Raw genomic sequence first — 26,535 nt, forward strand, 5'->3', positions numbered from 1 at the left:
TTCATGCTGCCGAGATTTCTTCCATGCGTTAAGCTGGGAATCTCCAAACTTCCTTTGGTTAATAAGTCTCCATCAAGAGGAAACAGAGCATCAGAGAATATGAATAGAGTTCCAGTCATCTCTGGAACATCTCCATATAGTTCTATGTGTAGGGCTAAAGTTAATGAAAGACTACTGCAACACTTTACAAGCAGGAAGTTGTGTTTCTTGGGAATGAATGTTTGGGTAAACCTACGAGGTGAAATGTCCATATTTTCATTCTCAATGTTCGTTTCCTCACTATCCAGGAAAGCCAACAACACATATGCTGGTATTTTGTGATGACAGCACTCTTACTTTGGGTACCAAGCTCTTTATTGACTAAATCACTATTAACTGATAGCCTGGCATAATTGGTTGGGTTACAAAGCCTTTATTTTAACATCACTGAATTTTCCTTTGGATAATATAAGGAACAAAACAGGTCTTTTTTTTTTTCCAAAACAGGTGTTTTTGATCACAGTACAAGCAGTGATTCAGGAACCCATGATGCTCTTTTCATGTTGTGGCTCAGCCATTTTTAGCATATGTTTTCCAAGGTGGCCAAAGAAGAGAAAGATCATAGGACAGTGCGTACACACCTGAAGAGTTGGCAGTCACTTTTACTCAGATTTCATTGGTCAAAATTCAGTCCTGTGCTCCAATTAACTGTGCAAGGGAGGCTGGGAAATATAGACTGTGTCCTAGAGAAACAGGAAATAGGTTTGGTGAAAAGCCAGACAGTCTCTGACACAGAGACCTTCTGCAAATAGAATTTATAGGGTTTCATATTTCATAAGATGTACTGGGGTAAGAGAAAGCAATAAAAATATCTTCTAAACTTTTAATATGGAAAACCATTTAGATGGTAATGAATCTATGGACGTTTGGGAATATAGAAAAAGAAACAAGATTGAGGAGGGAGGAAATAGTAAATAAAAACACAGTGAATTCCACTTTAGTGTAAGATTTAAAAAAATATTTTAGGTCTTCCAAGCCTAGCATGCTTTTGGAAATATAGGAGGCATACTGTATACTTAAAGATATAACCTAGAAGTAGAGATTTTTTATTCTTCAAAACAGTTAGTGGCAATAAAGGTCATTAGATTGACCTGGGACAGAGCTTAAATAGAAAAAGAGATAAAAAACAAAACAAAACAAAACATTGTGTGTAATATAATATCTGCCTTAGTACAAAGTAATAGAAACACAGAGATGAGTATAAAAAGTTTTTTTCTTCAAGAAGCTCACAGATGGATAGATAGAAATGATCAAGGATATTATTGAGTGATAAAGGTTATAAAAGATAAATATGAAATGGGAAAATAAAGGAAGGTCAACATTCAACAAATTTTACTGATTGAATGTATACATTATATTCAAATATATCATGCAAAAAAATTCTACTATTTCTTAATGGCATTTGTCTCTCAACTCTTACATAAAAAGGTGACAAATCCTCCTGTAATTACACAAAAAAGACTTCTGTCTCCATTACTACACATTTACCTTTATTAAGTGCATACTATGTGTAAGGCATCGTGTTGCGTTATGTGTTTTCTTCTCACTGAAGTCTCATAATAATATTATATGACATGGATTGTTCTTTTCATTAAATCCCCCAAAGATATGTATTGTTTCCAAATACAGAATGGAAAACTGGGGTAGCAGAGAGATTATCTAACTTGTCATGGGAACCTGTATCTGTCATGCTTTTTACCACCTCACAGTATCTACCTTTGTTCTTTTTGAAGAATAATTAGAAATATCAATATGACTTACTCATTAGTTATCTGCAAATTAACAGGAAAAGTGAGAGCTGGTGCCATGGAATTAAATAGACAGGTATTATTTTACCAAAATTAGGAAAATAGTATAAGCATTTTTTGGCAGTCCAGCATAGAAGCACAAGTGAATAACTGCTGTTGTAAAATACTTAATACTTGCAAACTTACCATAGACTAATAAGAGAATTTTAAAAATAAACACTTAAAAATTTGCATATATAACTGATGAGTATTAAAGAGATATTTAAAAAATTTTTTAACGTTTATTCAATTTTGAGACAGAAAGAGACAGAGCATGAATGGGGGAAGGTCAGAGAGAGAGGGAGACACAATCTGAAACAGGCTCCAGGCTCCGAGCTGTCAGCACAGAGCCCGACGCGGGTCTCCAACTCACGGACCACGAGATCATGACCTGAGCCGAAGTCGGATGCCCAACCTACTGAGCCACCCAGGCGCCCCAAGTATTGAAGAGATATTTAAATGGCATTAGCTACATTGTTAAGTGAGAATGTCAAAATAAATCTGAGGCATTTATTTTTCTAGAAAAATGAAAAACTATTGAAAATTAAATTTTACAAAAGATTTTATATCTTCTTATATCTCTATTTTTTCTAATTTTATACCTGAATATACATTAGGCTTAAAATTTATATATATATATATATATATATATATATATATATATATACTAGTTCTGTATACTTTATAAACACAATTATATAACTATGTGTCTTTTGTCTCTGTCTCTCCTTTCTTCTCTCAAATATATGCAAAAGGCAAATACATCAAGTAAATGTACAAAAATCTTACAATCTCTAAGAAAACCAAAAAGAATGTTTAATTTCCCTTTTATATTTTATATTTTTTAAATTATTATAAGAATGTGAATCACTTATATAATGGTGAAACTTTTATTTTGAAGTAAAAAATTCAGATACTGTTTTAACAAAATAAAGAAGATATAATTAAATATGTGAAAGTAGGTAATGAAACTAATGAAAGTACACAGTGTCTTAATAAAAGTCAGCAGCTGGGGCAGAAATTACTATGCCAGAGAAACTGAAAATAGCTTTAGGATTTCTATCCTTGGGATATGAAACAATGTAAGTAATGCCTTTGCACTATTTCCTGCAATTAATGAAATAAGTTTTAATTGTTCCTTGGACATCTGGATATATAAGGCACCTTTGGGGGTGTCAAGTTAACTTGATTTAAATTAAATTATGATCAAGAAGAGAAATGCTTTATTCTGTATATTTTTAGAAGATTTATATACAAATACATCTTGTTACATACAGTATTTCTTCTTTAATAGTATTATTTCAAAGTCCTTTAACTAAATATAATAACCATAATTCAAAGTGACCACAGATGTGGCATGGCATTGGTTCATTTTGTTGTTCCATTGGGAACTTTAAAGACTAAATTCTTTCTCACAAGCGCAACTTTTGTTTTAGCATCTTGAAATCTTTCACATGCTTTTTGAAAGATAATCATATCAATAACAAATTTTTCTTCACAGTGTTTTTTATATGTTTCTTGAGCCCTAAGAGGAAAAAAAGTAATAGAATGAGATATTTTTAAATGACTAAAAGTATAACATTTATTCAGGGTGTTAATATAAAAGTAGATGCCTTTAGAATAGACATATACAAATGGGAAAAAATTAGAACTCCACTTATTTCATAAAATTTTATTATATCAATAATATCCATAATTTATTCAATAATATGCATATCAGGCTAATGTTTCTAAGATTTCTCTTGGCTGTAACATAATTCCCACAAGCCCTGGTATAGATTCCCAAAAAAGCATCGAAATCAGAGTATGCTCTGATTTGCAAAACTTTTACTGAAGGCTCACTAAATCCAAGCTTCTTCTAGGACTCCATTATGGACTGAATTGTGTCCCCATTTCCAACCCCCAAATTCATGTTGAAGTCCTAAACTCTCGTACCTTAGAATGTTTCTGTATTCGGAGATAGGGTCTTTAGAGGTAACTCAGTTTAAATGATATCATTCAGATGGTATTCCACTTTTCAGGCAGAAAGTAAAAGGGAAGAACATTTTGTTCACATATATTTGTTTAGATAGCACGAACAGCGAAAATAAAGGCAAAGATGAGAGCATAGCTTGGCATGCTCTGAGAAGTGACAACACTCTAATTTCTGGGTCATGAAGTTCTGGGAAAGAGAACAGTGGAACAGATAAGCCTGGAGAAACAGACTTAGAGCAAGCAGATCATGGAACCCTTCATTTGTATTCAGATATACTCAGAAATCTGGACTTGACAAGAAGAAAGGCAAAAGTCTACAAATCTGCCTTATTGACTATGTGATTTTTGCACAAGTTATTTAAGTTCTTTTTGCCTCAATTTCTTCATTTTTAAAAAGGGGATATCCAATTCATGGGGGTTAGTAAAAGACTAAATGAGTTAATACATATAAAATCCTTAGAACAGTGTGTGACATTTAAGAATTCCTTTTTGTAAAAATTTTTAATGTTTGTTTGTTTATTTATTTATTTATTTTTAATTTTTTAAAATGTTTATTTATTTTTGAGAGAGAGAGACAGAGTGTAAGCAGGGGAAGGGCAGATAGAGAGGAAGACACAGAATCTGAAGCAGGCTCCAGGCTCTGAGCTGTCAGCACGAGACTAACGTGGGGCTCAAACTCACAAACTGCGAGATCATGATCTGAGCTGAATTGAAGTTGGACGCTTAACTGACTGAGCCATCTAGGCACCCCAACGTTTACTTATTTTTGGAGAGAGAGCACGAGCAGGGAAGGGGCAGACATAGGGAGACATAGAATCTGAAGCAAGATTCAGGCTCTGAGCTGTCAGCACAAGGCCCTGTGCGGGGCTAGAACTCATAGACTGTGAGATCATGACCTGCCAAAGTCAGATTCTTAACCGACTGAGCCATCCAGGTGCACTGATACTTAATAACTCCTTTTATAGGATAGATATTAGTGGTATTCGTCAGCATAGGAAACACAGGAAGAACAGCCAGATGAAGAGAAAGATTGGAATTCTCTTTTGGTAACATTATGTTTAAGGAGCATGGCTATCGATGTGGTAATGACCAAGAGCGAGAAGGAATGGCTTATGGTTTAAGAGAAAGGTAGTAAAGCTATTCTGCTTGGGATTGGGATCCAGATCTGCAGCTTATTGATTGTGTGATTTGGGGCAAATTATTTTAACTCTATCTGAATCATTTTCTTCATCTTTAAAAAGGGACAGACTAACTCATACGGTTTAGTAAGAAGTAAATGAGCAAATACATTTAAAATCCTTAGAGGAATGCCTGCATTTAATACTCCATGAAAATAGCTATAACTATTTTGAGTTTGGATTTCTGGAGAGTAGCTATGTCTGGACAAGTAGCAGAGTAGAAGTCATGGCAAAAGAGACCTTGCAAATGTAATTAATAGTAGTAGTTAAGTATAATAAATGTATTAAATAGATAACAATTATAAACTATGGACAAAATGTAACAAAACAAAACAAAACAAAAACTATTAAAAAGCACTGAAGAGTAAGAGAAACATAATGACCTATTATATTTATATATACCAGGATCAAACAATTGGAAAACAAAACTAAGAAAGAATTCTATTTACAATAGCATCAAAAAAATAAAAACAAACACTTAGATGTAAGTTTAACAAAAGATATACAAGATGGGGGGGGGCACCTGGGTGGCTCAGTGGGTTAAGCATCTGACTTCGGCTCAGGTTGTGATCTAATGGTTCCTGAGTTCAGGGCCCCCCTCTGGCTCTGTGCGGACAGCTTAGAGCCCAGAGCCTGCTTCGGATTCTATGTCTCCCTCTTTCTCTGCCCCTCCCCCTGCTCACGTACTCTCTCTCTCTCTCTCAAAAATAAATAAACCTAAAAAGATTTTTTAAAAAGATGTACAAGGCTTATGCCTGAAAATAATAAAATATTGCTGAAAAAAGTAAAAATGATCTAAATTAATGTTAAGTTCTACCATTTCAAGGACTGGGAGACAATATTATCATGATGTCAATTCTCCCCAAATTTATCTATAGATTTAATGCAATCCCAATTAATATGTCAAGAGTCTTTTGCGTAGAAATTAACATTTAAATTTGTCTTAAATATATAGAAGATTAAATTTAGATTAAAATTTATTTTAAATGTATTAAATTTAGGTATTCTGAATTTATTAAAATTTGAATTATATGGCAATGCAAAGGTCCTAGACTAACCAAAGCAAACTTGGGGAAGGAACAACAAAGAGTTTGGATTTTTCTACTGCTGTATAACACATTACCATAAATGTATTGGCTGACAACAACCACCATTTTATTATCTCATGGTTTTCATGGATCAAAAGTCCAGGCACAGCATGGATCATCATCTGGGTTTTCTGCTTCGGTTCTCACAAGGTTGAAATCAAGGTGTCAGCCAAGGCTGTGGTTCTGATCCAGATTGTGAGGTCCTCTTTCCAAAATTGTTGGTTGTTGTCAGAATTCATTTCCTTCTCACTTTTCCACATAACCCCCTCCAGCTTCAAGTCAGCAATATTATATCAAATCCTTCTACTCTGAATCTCTTTCTTTTTTGTCCCTGCATGTGAAGTCTCATGTGATGCACTGGACCCACCTGCATAATATAGGATAATTTCTCTATTTAAAGGTTGATGAATTAGTACTCTTAATTACATATGCAAAGTTCTTGTTGCCATGTATGTACTTTTGTGAGTAAAAGGAAAAACAGTAAGCAACTGAAGGAGCAGCTCAAGTTGGAGGCCATATAATTAATATTAGTGTAAATCTACAAATTAGTAATCTCTTTCAGCCATTTTAACCGGAATGCAAGAAGTAAAGATAGTTGGATTATTCCAAGGTGGCAGTTGGGGTGGTTAACATTGTGGAGGCAATGAAAGGACTTCAGAGAAACTGAATGAAATGGAGAAAAGAATAACTGATATGAACTCTGGATGATACACCAAAAATGAAAAGAAAAGAAGTCTATAAGGAAGTTTATTTGAGGGCTGAGTGTCACAATATATTTGAATAAGCGTGTAGTGAAAGTAACAGAAGAAAAGAACTGAAAAGACAGAATTACCCACAAACAAGTATACGAGAACTTAAAATTTAAGAGGTCGGGCAGTTCCAAGTGACAAGGAGGCTTTTACATGTCTATGGAAATGAGTTTACAGGTTGTTGAAATCCAAAAATGTTTGTTAGGCAACTGGGAGGTTTGTTCTTATGAATTTGGAAGTTCACTGTGATTATAGCTGAAGTTGGATGGAGAAAAGCCTTACAAACCAGAATATAAACACACAGTGAATGAAGAGAGTAGTCTAGGAGGTAAATTGATGACCAAACAAAGGACAAGGAAAAGATGATGCAATTAGATAGTACCTTATGTGCCAGGTCGTCCATGCTAATTGATACTCTACTGGACCCTGTTGTTCTGTCCTGAACAGTATCATCACTTTTTCAGAGTGTGAACAAGAATACTTTAGAAAGCTCATGACCAGCTTTTACCTGATATATAATAAATTCTTTCATTTCAATGTCTCTTTTTTATTCACTCTTAAATACCCTTGGGGGCATTTTATCAACTTTCTAAACTAGAGCTGTATGGTTTCGCTTTCTTTTTTCATTCATCCTCATTCCACAGCAGGATCAGAAACTGCATTCTCAGTAATGACTTCACCAGTTATTGAGATTCATCAAAATGCTTTTAGGTCAAGTGGTTTGATACACTAGTGAAGAATCAACCAAGAGAAAAAGAGCCAAAAAACTGCTTAAAGTCTCTAGAAAGATTTTACTTTTTTGACTCACAGCTCTCTTCTGCATGTTGATACAAAATCTTCACTTGGAAACATTTATAATAAAACTCAGTAATGCCTTTTAGGACATATTACCTACATAACCAGAACATTGCCTTATTCCTGTATGTTTTCAAGGATAAGGATAATATCTTTGTAGCAGCTTGCAAGAGAAGATAATTCAGTTAAGATACATTAGGAAGCTCATTTGACTCTGTATCCTCTACAAATTAATGATGGCCAGACAATTTACTCTGATAAAACTAAGCTGATTGAATTTCCGTAACACTGATTTGTACTAGGTTTGTATTTTGACATACTAGTTTTCATTCTCTTTCCAAAATAAATTTTTTATTAAATTATAAAAATTTCCAAAAATCATACACACACACACACACACACACACACACACACACATACACACACACAGAGAATACATTAAGGAAAATGTTTTTAAATTTTGGAAGAGAAAAATATGGAATATTTTTCATACCTAAAAAGGTATGTAAAGAACCTCAGTAATAGTTCAAAAATTGCTTATAACTAGGAAAAGGCTAGTTATGCTCCTATCTAGTACAAACTATTTTTAAATTTTATTTATTTATTTAGAGAGAGGGAAAAAGAGAGGGGAGAAAGAGAGAGAGAGAACACGAGCGGGTGAGGGTCAAAGAGAGAAGGAGAGGGAAAGAATCTCAGACTGTCTGCCAGCACAGAGCTCAAAGCAGGGCTCCAAATCATGAACTGTGATGTCATGACCTGAGCTGAAATCAAGAGCCTGATGTTTAACTTGCTGAGCCACCCAGACACCCCATAGTTTTTAATTATGGCAGTTAAAACCGTAAATGTTTTATTTATTTTATAACTGGAAGTTGTACCTTTCAATCCCCTTCACCTATTTCACCCCTCCCCCAACCGACCTTCCCTCTGGCAACACAGAGATGAAAAATACAGCATCAGGAATACAGTCAATACCGTTGTAATAATGTTATATGATGACAGAAGGTAACTACATTTAAGGTGGTGAGCAGTGAGTAATTTATAGAATTGTCAAATCATTATGCTGTATACCTGAAACTAATATGGCTTTGTATGTAAACTATACTTCAATAATATTTTTTTAAATGTAGATGAAATAAGCAGCTATATGGATCTCTAAGTATTTCTAGACAAGCCTTAAACATATGTATTTACATTGTTAGGACAGTTAAAATGTCACCAGGATAAAACTGTGACTGATAAGCTTCAATCTAATATCAGATGAAATTGTGTGAAAGACTTTGAAAGAGTAAAAAAACAAAAATTACTGGGAATGCTGTCTGGTGCACCCTTCAGAGTTATCTGTACCTTTCAATCTCTTTGATCTATTTTACAACTTTATAAGTTGAATAAAACTATGAGTAATACAGATGATTCTTGTCTATAAAGTATAAGTGAATTTTGTCCAATGGAGTTATAATTGATTATTGCCAGTGGATAATGACTAAATTTATTGTGGCATTCCTGATTGCCTTTACATATACACGCTCTTAGAACTGTCATTTGAACTGGTTATAACATCTTACTGGTTCTTTAATGAGTTAAATAAAATCTTTGATGTGTTTATTTTATATTTGAGTAACAGTTTTACATTCTAAAAAAATATCCTTTGTAAAGAAGATGTGGTATATATACAATGGAATATTATTCATCCATACAAAGAAGAAGAATCTTGCTATTTGAAACAACATGGATGGACTTGAGGACACTATACTAAGTAAAATAAGTCAGAAAAACAAATATTACATGATCTCACCTATATGTGGAATCTAAACAAGCAAACAAACAGAGCTCACAGATGTAGAGAACACATTGGTGCTTGCCAGAGGTAGGGGATGGGGAGTGGGTAAAACGTAAGGGGTCAAAAGGTACAAACTTCTAGTTATAAAATAAGTAAGTTATGTTATGTAATGTACAGCATGGTGACTATAGTTAATAATACTTGTATTGCATATTTAAAAGTTGCTGAAAAATTAATCTTAAAAGTTCTCATCACAAGAAAAACAATTGTAATTATGTGTGGTGACAGATGTTAACTAGATTTAGTGTGATTATTTTGCACTATATACAACTATTAAAACATGGTGTACACCTGAAACTAATAGAATGATATATGCTAATTATACCTCAACAAAAAGATCCTTTGAAAATTAATAAAGCTTAAATTTACTAAATATAGTTTAATATATTTTGAATCAATACTAATTTTCAGAGCCTTTGCACAAAATCATCATGAAACAATTTTAAAAAATTTTGCATTTGTTTGAGACTTCTTTGTCCAAAATGTATTCTGAGAATTAGTGCTCTATGGCATTTCTTAAAAAGCAGGGTCTGTGGTAAAACGCATGTTTAAAATGCTATTTTTTTTTCCTGGTAGTATTCCTAATGGTCTTTGACATGTGACTATCCACTGAGCTTTACAGGCCATTTCTAATCCAATTTAATGTGTCTTAAGCAATTATACTTTCAACTACTCTCCTTCATAAACCTCTGCTGTAAGTAGAACAGTATTCACTACATCCTTCCTCTCCCCCCACATTTCCTATTCTGAGCTCTCCAATTTTGCTCATCCATTCTGCCAATAATAATTTCCTCTCAGCTTTCTTCTTTTCCAAATTCAAATTCACAGTTGTAATTTTCCTACTTCTATGTTTTGTAATGATTCAAATATACGCTTATATTTGCCATCGAATTGTGGGTTCTTAGAGGATCAAGAATATGTTATTAATTTTTGTATGAGTGTAGGGAAGAACTGAAATGAATGAACACTTTGATGTTTAGTTATGCCCTCTTTTTGAAGGTATCTTAGATTACTCTCATCTATTTATTACCTACCATTTAACTGGAAATTTTAATTTTGTCCTTTGATAGTTTTTATATTATTGTTTGTATTATTATTTAACTCTGGCAGTCTTATTGCCTGATGACTTATCTCCCACCTAGATTTTCAGTTTCTTGGGGCCAAATAATCTTTATGTCCCCACATCACCTGACATCTTCAACAGCTGAAAGTGAATTACCATGTGAATAATTCTAACTGAAGGTAAGTATTCCTCAGTAGTAATGCCAATGATCACAGAGAGAAAGAAAAAAATGTGTACGAAAAATTTATTATCATGAAATAAGAACTTGTTCTTAGATATGTATTTTAATAGCTAGTGAAGCTATTCTCAAAACTTGGTTAATTATATTTTTCGTATATATTTAATAATTCTGGCTACATATCTTCACTATACAAGCATTTTGAAAAAATATGCATTATTTCTCATTGCAATGGCTTAAGTATTAATAAGTGTACTTAATACTTAAGCTACTGGTGTAGGTATGGTAAAATTTGCCATGCCCCACAGGCTCTAGTATATGACTTAAATGGACTTACATACAACCATTACTAATTTAAAAACTGGGTTTCAAATTTTTTTTACCTATTTTCTTCAATAAATAATTATGCAATAATTTTGGAAGCTAAGCATTGTACTAGATACTGAAATGGAAAGATAGACCAAATTATCTTATAAAGGACTTTACAAGCTAACCTGATATAGGCTGTCTTGGGATAACTGCTATAACTGAGATTTAAATAAAGTGTTATGAAAGAACTGCCAAATGAAAAGGATTAATTCAGACTGGAAGAGCAGTTGGGGAAGGGTTAAAAGTGAAGATACTATTTCAGTTGGTTACTAAAGGATGAATAATAAAAGGATGAATTTTGTCAGTGGTTGTACAGTTCATACACTGCATGATGGGAACAAATAGGGGCGAAACACAGCCACACTCAGCAAGCATCAGCCACTAGTGATGTTGTCTCCCTGGAGAAACAATAACAAGTATTTTATCCTCACCAATCTGAGCACTCCAAAGCATTCTAATTTGCATAATAACATAGAGGCTTGTGTTCATAATGATATGTAGATAGCACTAGCATTGTGGGCTGGTAGTACCCTTTCAGAGTGCATATTTGAAGAAAAAGGGGATAGTATTAGTAAGGTCACTGGAATAAGAAACTCCAAATCTGAGTAGGGAGTAGAGAATAATTTAATCTATCAGGAGCAAATCCAGAGTGCTGTTAGGGGAAGAGAGAGGAAGCTATGGCAGAAAATTTAGTGAGATGAGTCTGGATAAACTGGAACAAAGCATGATGTCTGAAATGCCACTTAGATTAGATTTTATACTGTGGACAATTGCAAGGTGTCAATATACACAAGTAGGAAGTAACATGATCAGAACTAATTTTTTTAAATATGAAATTTATTGTCAAATTGGTTTCCATACAACACCCAGTGCTCATCTCAACAGATGCCCTCCTCAATACCCATCACCCACCCTCCCCTCCCTCCCACCCCCCATCAACTCTCAGTTTTTTCTCAGTTTTTAAAAAGAAAAAGAAAAAAAAGAAAGAAAAAAGGGAAAAAGAAAAAAATAATAAAAAAGGCTAGAGAGGGAGGGAGCCAAAACAAAAACAAAAGATCAGAACTAAATTTTAAAGACAGTTGAGGCTTGTAGGCTGGAGAACCGCTATGGGTTGAGGAAAGGAAGTCTGGAGAATGGAGATGGAACTTTCACCTGGAAGGATAAAAGGTGAATTCTTAGAGTGATTATGAGAGTGTGCATTAGAATGGGAAAAGCTGGATCTAAAAGGATCAGTTTGAGAATCCCTTTAGCAGAAAATTGATTAAGGAAACATACTGGATATTGGAGATGAGACAGACTGAGTTGTAAAAGACACTGAGATTTCTAGCACTGTCAAGAGGCTAATGATGATGCCATTTATGATAAGAAAAACCATTGTTTGAGAAGCAGGTTTTACTGGATAAGGGTGGAAGTGGGATGAGATACAGTCATTTTATTGTCTCATCTTTGTTGTAGTTTCTATTTTTTCAAAGAGAATATATCATGTTGTAAACAAAGTACTGTTTATTAGATCTCAGCACTTAGTATGCAATATTCACATGTAATGGACTTAAAAGTTTCTATATTATCAAGACTGTACTTACCTAATTTCCTTCATTTGTTTAAGTAAATTCTTTTGATATTTTTCCATTTCTAGTCTTTGCTGAACAATCAGACTTTTCTCTTGTAAGACAGCCTGATTCTTCCTCAATCTGTCCATTTTAATCATTCCTTTGCATAAAAGAGTGCGCTCATTACTTATGTTTTGAATTAATAAACGGTCTTCAGCCTTTTGTTTTTTTTCTTTCAGAAACCGAGCTCTCCTCTCTTTAACTTTTTCAAGGTAATTGAATCTGTCCTGCCAAAGTTGTTGTAAACCATTCCGAATTGTCTCATTATCTTTTGCAGTTAGTTTTTGTGCAGCATTTTTTTTCTTATTTAAGTTTTCTTGAACAGCTAAGCTAACTCTTTCCTGGGCAACTTGTGCCAGAGTTACAGCTGTTATTTTTTTTTTATGGCTTTCCTGCTTCTTTTGTTCGGAATAACATTTATCAATATCACAAAGTGTTCGGAGTTTTATACCAGTTCTGTGTGTTGTAAAAAACTCTTTTCTTACATTACCCTTCAACAGCATGTCTTTTTTTGTAATTTCTGGTTTTTGATGAGTGGTAGAAAATGGCTGGACATATGTAGGAAAATAATCTTGCTCCTTTTCTTTCAATAATGCAGCATACTTGAGTGAACCTGAAGTATGTATGGGTAGTTTGAACACTGATATCCTAAAGCTGGCATCCAATTCTTCACCTTCAGTTTCATCTTCAGATTCCTTCTGACCTACACCACAGGGAAGACAAATATAATACAATATGTAAGTGCTAAGCACAGTTTATTTTCTGTCCCTATTATTTTGAAAGCTACATTAATAAAGTTGACAAGAACCTGTCATTGGCTTTATTAAGAAACATTTTTTCCTACTGATGTTCTTTTTAAACTTGTGTTTTAATAGTGATTTTGGAGAGGGAAATCACTATTGAAATCGTTTAACATAAAAATGCACTGATTCCTATATTTCCTACATTATCTCTCACAATTACTTAACTTGCAATAACTCAATGGCAGTATCTTATCTTACATTTAGTACTTCACCATGCATATTATTTTTAGATATATTTATTACCTCATATTGTAAAGGAATTTGTAATCCATTTTACCATATCTGTCTTAATTCTGGTGGGAACTAATAACTGCCATTAACATTGCTTTTTCTTATATTTGACACATGAATCCCTCAGCCTCCTTTGCTATTATGTGTGGTGATGAGACTAAGTCCTCTACAGTGAAATGTGGGCAGAAGTGATATGTGTCATTTCCAGCTCAAGGCTATTAAGAAACAAATATATCTTTTCTATATTTTCTTTCTTTTTACGACTCATGTACAGAGATAAGAATAAGGCCCTAGAAGATGGTGAATCCACAAGGTGGAAAGTCCCTGGCTCCCAGGATCACTGCTTGAAAAACTACTCACTGGCCAGGATTAGTCAAACTTGGACTCATATAAACTAGAAATAAATGGCAATTATGTTTGAGTCAATATATATTTCTGGGTCTATTTGTTATTATAGCCAACCTAACTAATATAATAGCTTGAATCACATTATTGTTCACATATTTATTTTCTGACAAACCTATTTATGAATTCAGTATCAGGTGGCAAATACAGGTTAGAAAAAAGTTATGCTTATTAGTCTTAGAAAAAAGATGTTTTCCATATTTGACTAATTCCCTCTATTAAAATTACATCTCTACTAACCATAGTCTACAAAGATTTTAGTTTTTCTAATAGAAAATTCTCTTAAAGTCTTTATATGTCAAATGCAAATCTGATGGTGGAGGTTTTACGGAAGTTGAGGTGATCATAAAGAAGGTAGGACCTGTGGTCTAGGCAGGCAGTAGGGAAGCAAATAGGCATGATTTTCATTAGAGGCCATAAGAACGTCAACATCAGAAAAGGAAGCAGAGGCGAAAATGAAGTAGAAAATCAAGTCTAGCAAATAAAAAAGGTAATTCGCCAGAATACAAAGTCATCCAGGGGAGCCTGGGTGGCTCAGTCAGTTGAGGCTCTGACTTTGGCTCAGGTCATGATCTCACGGTTTGTGAGTTCGAGCCCCAAGTCGGGCTCTATGCTGACAGTTCAGAGCCTGGAGCCTGCTTAGAATTCTGTGTCTCCCTCTCTCTCTGCCCCTCCCCCACTCATGTGCTCTCTCTCTCTCTCTCTCTCTCTCTCTCTCTCTCTCTCAAAAATTCATAAATATTTCAAAAAAAAAAATTTTAATTAAAAGAAAAAAAGTTTGGGTCCAAAGCAAGGCACTAGATACAAAGGGACAAAATCCAGAATTTCAGTTGTAAAGTAAATAGGGTATGGTCTGGGCAACTACTTAGAAAAAGAACTCTCTTGTGTTATTTCATTTTATGTATAAATCCTGGCATGAGAAAGCTGGCCAAGAATAAAAGACCAGGGATAGAAAATACAACACTAATAAATTAAAGTTCTGGTTATTAATTTCAATTCATATGGGGGATTGGGATTTTTCCCCCTATACCATCAAAATATGTTCCAACACCAACTGGGTGTCCTGAAATTCAACTCAAATACAACATCTACCTGGAGACAGGATCACATCCCACAGGTTAAAGGTTCAGTCCTAAAAGAATCCCTATCATCTTCAGATGCCAATAAGTCCAGGTTATCACCCGTGCTTCTGACCAACTGGCTATAGATTGGAGGTTCCACGAACCTTCTCTGGTTTCAATTTGCTAGAGTGGCTCAAAGAATTCAGAGAAACATTTTACTTACTATATTATTGGTTTATGGCAAAAGGATGTAACAACTCACCAGCAGCCAAACAGAAGAGATACATAGGGGAAGGTATGGGAAAAGGGCACAAAGCTTCCATGCTCCTTCTCCAAGCACATCACTGTACAAATCTCCACGTGTTCACCAACATGGAAGCTCAGAACCCAGTCCTTTGGGGTTTTTATGAAGGCTTCATTACATAGGCATGGTTGATTCAATCATTGGCCATTGAGGATTGAATTCGATCTCCCTCCCCTCTCCTCTTTCCAGAGGTTGAGGGTCGGTACTAAAATTTCCAAACCTTTAACCATGTGGTTGGTTCTCCTAAAAACCAGCCTCATCCTTGGGTGTGATCTAAAAATCACCTCACTAAGTAAGTTCAGCTTCTTTAATTATAGTTTTGTAGGTGAAAAGCACAACTTGACTAAGATGAATAAATATGTTGGTACTACCTACTATGAGCTAGAATCTTCAAAAAATGAAGACAGTGATGGCTCAAGAAACCTTATAGTATAGTAGTGGAGGCAAATAAGTAAAGCAGATTTCTTCAAAATATTGTGGCAAATGTTAAAAGTATGTATACACAGGAAGTGTTGAAAACATAGAAGAAAGACACTTCACCCTATCTGGGTTAGGGTAGGCAGTTGTCAGCAAAACTGCTCTGGAGAAGGTAACAGCTGGGTTAGTTTTAAGAAGAGTATTTGTTTTACACTTGTAATACTATAAGGCCCACCTTTTGTGTATATGGGAAAATTCAATTAATTTGCAAAGGTGTGGGCAAGAGACTAGGAAACAAGGCATTCCCAGGGGATGGGAGGAGAGTCACAATCAAAGATGCAGAAGTGAAAAAAAAGAAAAAAATATGTGAAATTTTGTTTTATAAAATATAAAGTCAGAAGCTATCATAAGCAGTTAGTTGCTACAGATGTCTAGCAAACAGGTAGGTAAATGAGCTGAATCTAAATGATGTAAGAGAGGGCATATCTGGAGACAAATATTTGGAGCCAATAACACAGAGATTTTTAGGTAAAACTATAAGCATAGTCAAGAGATAAAAGAGAAGTAAGGATGAAACATTGGGTAAAATTAATTTATTTTATTTTTTAGTTTTAAATGTTTATTTATTTTTGAGGTGGTGGGGGTAGTGATCAGGGAGGGGAAGAGACAGGGACACAGAGGATCTGAAGCTGGTAGGGAGAGGATTGATGTGGGGCTCAAGCTCATGAACTGTGAGATCATGACCTGAGTAGAAGTCTTAGGCTTAACCGTAGTCTGTGCCACCCAGGCACTCCAGGGAAAATGAATTTAATATGTACATACAGGTAAGCCAAAAAAAAAAAATCTGTGGCTATAGTTTCTTCACATGTGAGCTTCTAAAGAAATCATTATATGTAAAGAGCCTTGGTATACGTATACACCCATTTGCCCGTTTTTACCTATCGTCTGGTGAAATTTATTAACAGTGACTTCTTTCAGTCTCAGAAGCAATCCAATTTGGAAGATAAATTATACAGTCAACTTAGCTATAGGGACATTACCAAACAACAGACAAGAAGTAGGAGAGTTAACACTGTGCTGTCTGCATTGTCTTAAGTTACATTAATATCTTAGTGCAATGCCCAAGACTTGGTAGATATAAAATAAATGATTTTGTTCATACATAGGTTATGAGATCCTCAAGGCTCTATGAAAGTTGAGACAATGCTGGTTTTGTTCACTACTTTATACTAAGCACTTAGCAGAATGTTTGGTGGATGACAGGTTTTCAACAAATAGGTGTCTAATGAATATTTTTTCTACAGACAGCTAAGCCAATTCAGAGATACTCTTCATTTTGGGTGCTGGGTTGCTAATTTTAAATTTATACTTTCATCTTTTGTACCCTTAATTTTGATATTATTCCCTTTAAGAACCCTATACGTCAAATATAATAGTCACAACTTCTGAATAAGACTTAGATACTTCTACTTCTTATCTTTGGCTCATGCTATCCCCACTTATTTGAAAGGTTCCATTTGCATCACCATCTATAAAAAGATTATTCATCTTGGGGCACCTGGGTGGCTCAGTTAGTTAGGCATCTGATTTTGGATTTTGGCTCAGGTCATGATCTCAGGGTTCATGGGTTCAAGCCCAGCATCAGGCTCTGAGTTAGAGGGTGGAGCCTATTTGGTGTTCTCCTGCTCTCGCTCTCTCTCTCAAAAATAAACTTAAAGATATTTTTAAAAGATCATGCATATTGAATAACATAAATACTGTCATTTATTGAACCCTTTCCATGTGGTAGTTACTAGGCTTACTTCTTTACATATATATTTAACATTTATTCAATATCGATAACCTTCTAAGGTAGATGTTATTGACCACAAATCGTAACAATACAGCTAATATATGCTGAGTTTTTGCTATGTGTCACATTGCTCTGCATCCTTTAAATTATCTCATTTAGTTTCCTTAACAATCTTAGAGTTAAGTACTGTACTATTTTTCATCCCCATCTATCAGATAAAAAAACTGAGTCTTAAAGAAATAGCCAATATGTTGGAGTAAGATCCTAACATACAGGTGATGTCCAACAACAAAACAAAGAACAAATACCTAAGGACTCTGGAGAATAAACAAAAACAAATAAAATGTGACCTGTTAAAAACATCAATATTCTCATAACAGAATCAAAAGTATATAACATTTGTGATGCCCACCATATAATCCAAAAAACATAATATGAATGAAAAGTATATCATGAAAGGTATCACTTCATATAAAATACAGAAATCATGCAACCATATAGGCCATTTAGACTCTTCCTTTCTGTATTTTATGTGAAGTAGTATAATATTAAGTAGATTGTGCAAAGTTAGATTTATATTATAATTTTTAGAGAAAATAAATATATAATGCAAAGAGGTCCAACTAAAAATCCAAAGGAAAAATTAAAACAGATTATAAAAATATTTGAATAAACAAAAAGAAGATAAGTAAAGAGAAACAGAGGAACAAAAAACCGAGCACAGAAGACAAATAATAAAATGATACTAATCTAATAGGATAAGTGTCTTTAAAAGAAGAGACACCAAAGAGCTCACTTTCTCCATCTCTCCATGCACACATGTACTAAAAAAAAGGTCATGTGAACACACACACAGCAAGATGGTTGCCATCTGCAAGCCAGAAATCTCACCAGAAATCAACCATGTTCACACCCTGGTCTTGACTTCCAGTCTTCAGAACTGAGAGAAAATGAATCTCTGTTTAAGCTACTCAGTGTGTGGTATTTTGTTATGGAGGCTTGATCAGACTAATACCCTCTCTTTTGAACTTCTAAGAACCATTCCCCAACTGGTCTATATCCCTTAAGGGCTATTAGCAGAAGGTCTCAGTTCCTTCCCTGTAGGTTTTGAAAAGAACTGCTTGGTGTAAGTATAAATTCCTTCTGACAAGGCAGCTAACTTCCCCCAGAGTAAGTAATCTGCCTGAAAGAGCCCAGAGCAGGGCACAATATCTTTTATGATAGTCTTGTGAGACACACACCATTTCTTCCGCCATATTCTGTTTGTTATATGTAAATCACTAAATCCACTCCACAAAGAGGAGAATTAGGCTCCATTTTTTTGAAGAGAAGTGTCAAAGGATTTGTGAACATATTTTAAAATCATTGTATCTGATATAAAGATTTTATATTAGGGTGCCTGGGTGGCTCAGTCAGTTAAGCATCTGACTCTTGATTTGGCTCTGGTCATGATCTCACAGTTCCTGGGATAGAGATTCATGCTGACAGTGCAGGGATTCTATCTCTGCCACTCTCCATGAACATGGGCACACATTCTCTCTCAAAAATAAACTTAAAAAAAAAAGGATTTATGTTCATGGAAATAAAGCTCAGGCTCACCAAACATTTATAAAGTCATTATTTAAAAGTTTTATATAAATTTAATATTTGATATTTTATTTTAAAATATGTATCCTAGAGGTGCCCAGGTGGTTCAGTCGGTTAACAATGTGACTTGATTTCAGTTCAGGTCATGATCTCACAGTCCTGAAATAGAGCCCTGTGTGGGGCTCTGTGCTGGTGGCATGCAGCCTGCTTGGGATTCTCTCTCTCTCTCTCTCTCTCTCTCTCTCTCTCTCTCTCTCTCTCTCCCCCTCTCTCTTTCTCTCTCTGCCCCTCCCCTGTTCCCACTCTTTCTCTTAAAAAAACAATTATACCCTATTGTTAACGCTATAATTAAATAACATAAATGTAATATAATTATTCTTTTTCTCTAGATTACAAACTTTTTTTTTAACCTAACAGACTTCACAAATATTATTATTATTGATTTGTGCCATGACTGGAAAAATTTGGAAGCACTGTCTTAATAGCAGTGGGATAAAACTTACTCATAGAGTTTATAGAGAAGTCTGCTTATGCTGTAGCTGCCCATCTTAACTCCTGGGTAAATTTTAATTTCTGGAGAATAGAGAATATGTCTTATATATCTTTGTGTCCTCCACTACAGTAAGCATAGTATTTTGCATTTTTGGAATTCAATTTTAAAAATTCAACTATTTATTAAATATGAATATTTCTACTCAAAACTAGAATATATGTACTTATGGGGTGCCTGGGTGGCTCAGTCGGTTAAGTGTCCCACTTTGGCTGAGGTCATGATCTCACGGTTCATGAGTTCGAGCCCCACATCGAGCTCTGTGCTGACAGCTCAGAGCCTGGAGCCTGCTTCATATTCTGGGTCTCCATCTCTCTCTGCCCCTCCCCAACTCGCACTCTGTCTCTCTCTCTCAAAAATAAAAAAAAATAATAAACATTTAAAAAAGTAAAAAAAATAGAATACATGTTGTACTTCTAAATATATTATTTTTTCTCAAACAGTTGTATTTTATGAGGAAGTCAAAATCTCACTGAAACTAATGTAATATTGTGTGCCAATTATACTTCAATTAAAAAAAAAGAGTCCCGGGGCGCCTGGGTGGCACAGTCGGTTAAGCGTCCGACTTCAGCCAGGTCACAATCTCGCGGTCTGCAAGTTCGAGCCCCGCGTCGGGCTCTGGGCTGATGGCTCAGAGCCTGGAGCCTGTTTCCGATTCTGTGTCTCCCTCTCTCTCTGCCCCTCCCCTGTTCATGCTCTGTCTCTCTCTGTCCCAAAAATAAATAAACGTTGAAAAAAAAAATTAAAAAAAAAAAAGAGTCCCATTATAAGATTTAGGTATAGCAGATAACCAATTTGAAATTACTGATAATACTTCTTTTCTTACCTCATTAACTTATTTTTCCTTCCTTTTCCCTTACTCTGACACCTTTTATCTGATTATTACCCTATAGTCTTTTTGTTTTGCTTTTCCCATATCTTACTTGAAAATGCATTGAGAATCTTTATTAGATCTGGCTGACAGCATTAAGGGTCAAAACAGTGACTATATTAAGGTAGGAGTTTAAAAAGTTAACTTTTTATACACACAAGTATAAGGTCTAATGTGCAACAGCTTTGTGTCAGTTGCATTTTTCCTGCCACTCTTGCATTATTATAAGAAAAGAAAAAAATAATCACAAAAGCCACTCATATAAAGTTCAAGTCTGTGAAGTAGACTGGTGATCTGATACATAAGCAGCTTCAATATGATACAGAGTGGCTCAATAACCAGTAAAAACTTTTCAGTAGCAACAGGCCCCCAAGTGGTATTCATATTCGTGAATTAGGGTATTGACAATAAATATAATCCAAAAGAGCTGAAGGTCATCTATCTATACATGCAAGGCAAAAGGTAATGCAAATGACATCACCTTTGGATGTAAGGGCATTGACATAGAGTAATGCAAACTGTCAAATCATAGTTCAGATAGAAAAAGAAAAATGTGACATGAGGTAGTTTGGATACTGAATCTCTTACCCAAACTTACCATAGGAAAATGCCTAGAGATAGAATAATGCATATTCTCCAAACATTGCTTGACGTTGCAATGGAATTAGCCCTTTACCTAAATTACTGAGTCATATAAGAAAATAGTTTATAGAATTCTATTTAATATTCTCCTCTTCTACAGCAATATATATATTTTTTGATTTTCAAAAAAAAAAATTTAGAATTGTCTACTTGAATTTTAGGCTTAGAAATAATTACTTAGTTGGTCACTGATTTAAATAGTAGTCAGAACACTGAAAAAAATGAGGTATTAAAGTAGCTTCTATTTGCACATTTAGTCTGAAAGAGCAGAGCAGGGTATCAGAACTATGACTGAAAATTGGGTACACACACAGGTGTTCTCAGAAACCCTTGGTTGAATTTTTAATATATCAGAAGCCCTTTAACACTTACCATAAATTAATGATTCTTATTGCCTCTTGCCTGTAAAAAGAGATGTTTAATAAACTGTATCTATTAAGCAAATAACAAGAAAATCTGAAACACCTCCCATGCAACATTCATCCTAGCTTTTAAAAAAATGTTGCTACCAAAAACCAGAAAGGGATCTGTCCATTAAATAATCTTTGAGTAAAATAATGGAGCCATGATTGCATGTCATGCCTGCCAATGATTTATGTCCCAAAATATGTTATACATCGTCTGAAGATCTCCACTACTAGAAAGAGAAGCATCACTGAAAGGAAATCTTTAGTATCTAACACATACTCCTCTCCCTAAAACTGGCTCAGAATCCAAATATGCTCAGAAGTTTTCTGTTTCTTATTATTTTCTTGTTTTTCTGTTTCTTAAGTAGAGGGTTGAAAGGAGTGTACATAAACACAAAATGATGAAATGCTGTTTAATACTATTTTGGTAGATAATAAAGAAGCATAAAAATAACCTTTTGGTAGGTCTCTGTCTTGGTGTCTTAAAGTGTCTAACTCAGTAGTTATATTACAAGTATATAGTCTGTCACATTGTTGTTTAGCATTATTTTCTTTCAACCTGAAGAACTCTCTTGAGCATTTCTTATAAGGCAGGTGTAGGGCGACAAACTCCCATAGCTAATATCATACTCAATGGTGAAAAATTGAAAGCTTTTTCTCTAATATCAAGAATAAATCAAAGATGCCACTCCTGTTCAACATAGTACTGGAGGTCCTAGGAGAACTCATTAGACAAGAAAAATAAATAAAAGGCATTCAATTCAGAAAGGAAGAAATAAAATTATCCCTATTTGTGGAAGACGTGATCTTATATCTAGAAAACTTTAAAGAATCCCCCTACCAACTGGGTTAGAACTAATAAATTTAGTAAATTTGCTAGATATAAAAATCAACATATGAAAACTGATTACTTTTCTAGAAGCTAACAATAAACTATCTGCAAAAGAAATCAAGAAAACAATCCCATTTATAATACCATCAAAATAATTACTTAGGAATAAATTTAACCAAGAAAGTGAGAGACTATACACTAAAAACATTAAGATACTGATGAAAGAAAATGAGGAAGAAACAAACAAATAGAAAGGTAACTCGTGTTCAAGGGACTGGAAGAATTAATATTGTTAAAATGCCATACTACCCAAAACAATCTACAAATTCAATGCAACCTTATCAGAATCCCAAAGGCATTTTTTATAGAAACAGGAAAAAAAAATTTACAATTCATATGGAATCACAAAAGGCCACAAATAGTTACATCTATCTTGAGTAAAGACAAAACTAGAGGCATAACATAACTCTTCCTGATTTCAAAATATATTACAATGCTACAGTAATCAAAACAGGAAGATACTAGCATAAAGAAAGATATATTGACCAGTGGAACAGAATAGAAAGACCAGAAATAAATTCAAATACATACCACATACAGCCACCTGCATTTTGACAAAGGTGCCAAAAAAACACAATGGGGAAAGGATAATTATTTTCAACAAGTTGTTCTGGGAAAACTGGGTGTCTACAGGGAAAAGCATGAAATTGGAACCTTTTCACATACTGACACCAAAAAATCACTCAAAATGGATTAAAAACTTAAATATAAGGCCTAAAACTATAAAACTCCTAGAAGAAAATATAGGGGAAGAACTTCATGACATTGGTCTTGACAATAATTTCACGGATATAACAGCAAAAGCATAGGAAACAAAGCAAAAGTAGACAAGTGGGACTACATCAAACTAAAAAGCTTCTGCACAGCAAACAATCAACAGAAGAAAAACGCAATCTACAGAATGGGAGAAAATATTTGCAAACCACATATCTGATAAAGGGTTAACCTCCAAAATATATAAGAAATTCCTTTAATTCAATAATAAAAAATAATACTGGTATTTAAAAAATTTTAAGTAGACTAAAGACTTTAATAGACATTTCCTCAAAGAAGACATGTGAATGGCCAACAGATATATGAAAAAAATGTTCAATGTCATCAGGAAAATGTATGTCAAGACCACAATGGGATATCACTTCACACCTGTCAAGATGGCTATTTAAAAAATACAAGATGAAAAATGTTGGTGAGAATGTGGAGAAATTGGAAGCCCTGCACTCTGTTGGTGGCAATACAAAATGGTGTAGACACCGTGGAAAACATCATGAAAATTACTTAAAATATTAAAAATAGAACTACCATTTGATCTAGTAATCCTACTTGTGGGTATTGATCAAAAATAATTGAAATCAAGATCTTGAAGAGATATTATATAAACAACAGCCAAGGTGTGAAAACAACCTAAATGTCCATCAACAAATGAATGGATAAAGAAAATGTGACAGAGACACATAATGGAATACACTTAGTATTAAAAAAGAAGGATATTTTGAAATTAGGAGACAACATAAATGAGCTTTGAGGACATCATATAAAGTGAAATAAACCAGTCACAGAAAGACAAATGCTGCATGATTCCATTTACATGAGGTATCTAAAATAGTCAAATTCATAGAATCAGAGTAGAATATTTTTGCCAAGGTCTGGGGGAGAGTAACTGGGAAGATACTAATTAATTGGCATAGTTTCAGTTAAGCAAGATGAATGAGCTCTAGAGAGCTGCTTGTAGTACACCATTGTACCTGTAGTCAACAATATTGTATTGCACAATTAAATTTTGTTATGAGGGTAGATCTCATGTTAGGTGTTCTTACCACTATAAAATAAAAGTACACAGTTAGGACTAAGCCACAAAATGCATGCCTCTCCTCCTTGAATTTAACAAATGTGTACAATGCAAATAATGATGACAGATAGATTTCCTCACTTCCACTTTCACATTTTTATTTTACATTTTTTTATTCAGTTGAAAGATGCAGAGACTGAAAGATATTGCCAAATTTCAGTTCAGTGATTAGAGTAGCCAGAAAAGCTAGACCTTAAGTATTACTTAACTAACTCCCTTTGAGTAATTCTTGTAATATCAACCTAATTTTATAACAATTTCCAATGATACAAGCTTCAAAGTAGATATCAATAAATAGAAATGTCAGAAGTTTCACTGAACCTTCAGAGACTATATATAGTCTATGATAAAATAGATATTTAGGATTTTTAATTGCTACTTGTGGTCATATTAGAGTTCATTTTTCTCTTTTCCTCACTCCTAAATTATTGATTCCTATTTCATTTCAATTGTAATTCATCCTGGTATATTAATGATTCTTCTATTTTAATTTCTTTTTAGATAATGTACCTAGTATGTCTAAGATTCTGTGAGCATTTATTCAGTCTCAGATCTCAAATCTCAATTTCAGTGTTTTATTAATGTAATAGACACCAATTTCCCCCAATGGCAGCTACTTAAAATTACATATGGTCTCAGTGAACAATGGAATAGCTTCTAACTTCCTAGAATCATTTTGATTTATTCATCTATTAATTCATCTATCTATCCATCCTTCCATATACTCATTCATATTTTAGTAGCTTGCAAATTCAACTGAAATTCAGGAATCACAACTATGAAATTTATTATTAAAACTCCATCTAGTTCTTAATTTTTCCTCTCAAATTTATTTTCCTTTTTAATCGTTTGAGAATTACTTGGCTTCTATGCATACTAACAATTTCTCTCTAATACAAACATGTTTTCTTTGCTAACCATAGCATATGTAACAAATATAATACATGTAAAAAATGTATACATAACATTGAACATTTGCTATGTGCAAGGCACTTTTGTACACAAGGGTACTATGAAAGGCATGATCTCAGGTCTCATGGAACTTTTATTCTAGTGGTAAAAGATAAGACAACAAATTCATAAATATAAAAATATCAAACAGTAATAAATGTTCTGTCTGGGTAAAATGGCACTGAGTCTAGTAATTATACTGGACAGATAAGAAATATTTTTAAAAAATTCAATTTCATCTCAAATCTGAAAGATAAGAAGAAATAAGGAGTGGGGAATTTGGGGAGGAGGGAGAATTTTCCAGGAGAAATGAGAAGCTACTGCAAAGATACTAGTCAAGAACACATTTGGCCTTGTTAAGCATACAGAGAGAAAGCCATTTTTTGTTGGAACCCAGTGAACAAAAGGAGGGGGGTGTGAGGAGTGGTTAGAGAGGTAAGACAGAGTCCAGATTACATGTGGCATCACAGGCCACACACACACACACACACACACACACACACACACACACACACACACAGTTTAGATTTTATTCTGAAATTTAGAGTTTTTTAAATAGGGTAGTAATATGATACATGATTTTACTATGAGGAAAATGGATTTGAATGTGGATCCAAGAATGTAAGAGAAACTGGTTTAAACGCTACTATAGAGGCCCAAGCAAGATTTCATGGTAGGTAGGGCTAGAGCAAAAGCAATGAAATTGCACAGTAGTAGAAAGATTTGGAATATGTTTAGATGCAAAGCCAAAAAGCCTTGCTGATAAATTAGATCACAAAGGGAGAAAAAACAACAACACACAATCAAGGATGAATGTTAGCATTTTGGCTGAGGACCTAGCTGGATGGTGATATCATTTGTTGTGATAAAGAATACTGGAAGAAAATCAGATTTCATGAACTAGATTAAATATATATATATTGACTATTTTTGAAGTTTATAGCTTTCATATTCAAACATGTTAATATTTCACTAATATGTCATATTTAAATTCTTTATCTTAAAAAATAATTTTAATTTTTCATTAATACAATGTCATTTAAAACTATATTACCCTAGGAGCTCATGGGTGGCTCAGTCAGTTAACTGTCCGACTGGCTCAGGTCATG

The 26,535-nt window shown here is 34.1% G+C and overlaps 1 protein-coding gene across 9 annotated transcripts in view; it reads right to left on the reverse strand.

Moving 5' to 3' along the window:
* The window catches only part of LRRIQ3 (leucine rich repeats and IQ motif containing 3), a 367,465-nt gene that overhangs the window by 144,260 nt on the left and 196,670 nt on the right, over positions 1-26,535 (reverse strand). For 6 of the 9 annotated variants that reach the window (XR_006584398.1, XR_006584396.1, XR_006584401.1 and 3 more), the window contains exons 7-8: positions 12,641-13,370; positions 621-722 (exon numbers count right to left, since the gene is read on the reverse strand). Coding sequence is in view for 3 of the 9 variants with exons in the window: in XM_045036014.1 (XP_044891949.1) it covers positions 3,195-3,351; positions 12,641-13,370 (887 nt within the window). In the remaining 6 variants the exon portion in view is untranslated. Of the gene's footprint in view, positions 1-620; positions 723-3,032; positions 3,352-12,063; positions 12,210-12,640; positions 13,371-26,535 lie in introns of those variants that run through there. The other 3 variants (XM_045036014.1, XM_003990225.5, XM_045036013.1) reach the window with 2 other exon arrangements.

This window comes from Felis catus, chromosome C1 (assembly GCF_018350175.1).
Source record: "Felis catus isolate Fca126 chromosome C1, F.catus_Fca126_mat1.0, whole genome shotgun sequence".
In the NCBI taxonomy this organism is placed as follows: domain Eukaryota; kingdom Metazoa; phylum Chordata; class Mammalia; order Carnivora; family Felidae; genus Felis; species Felis catus.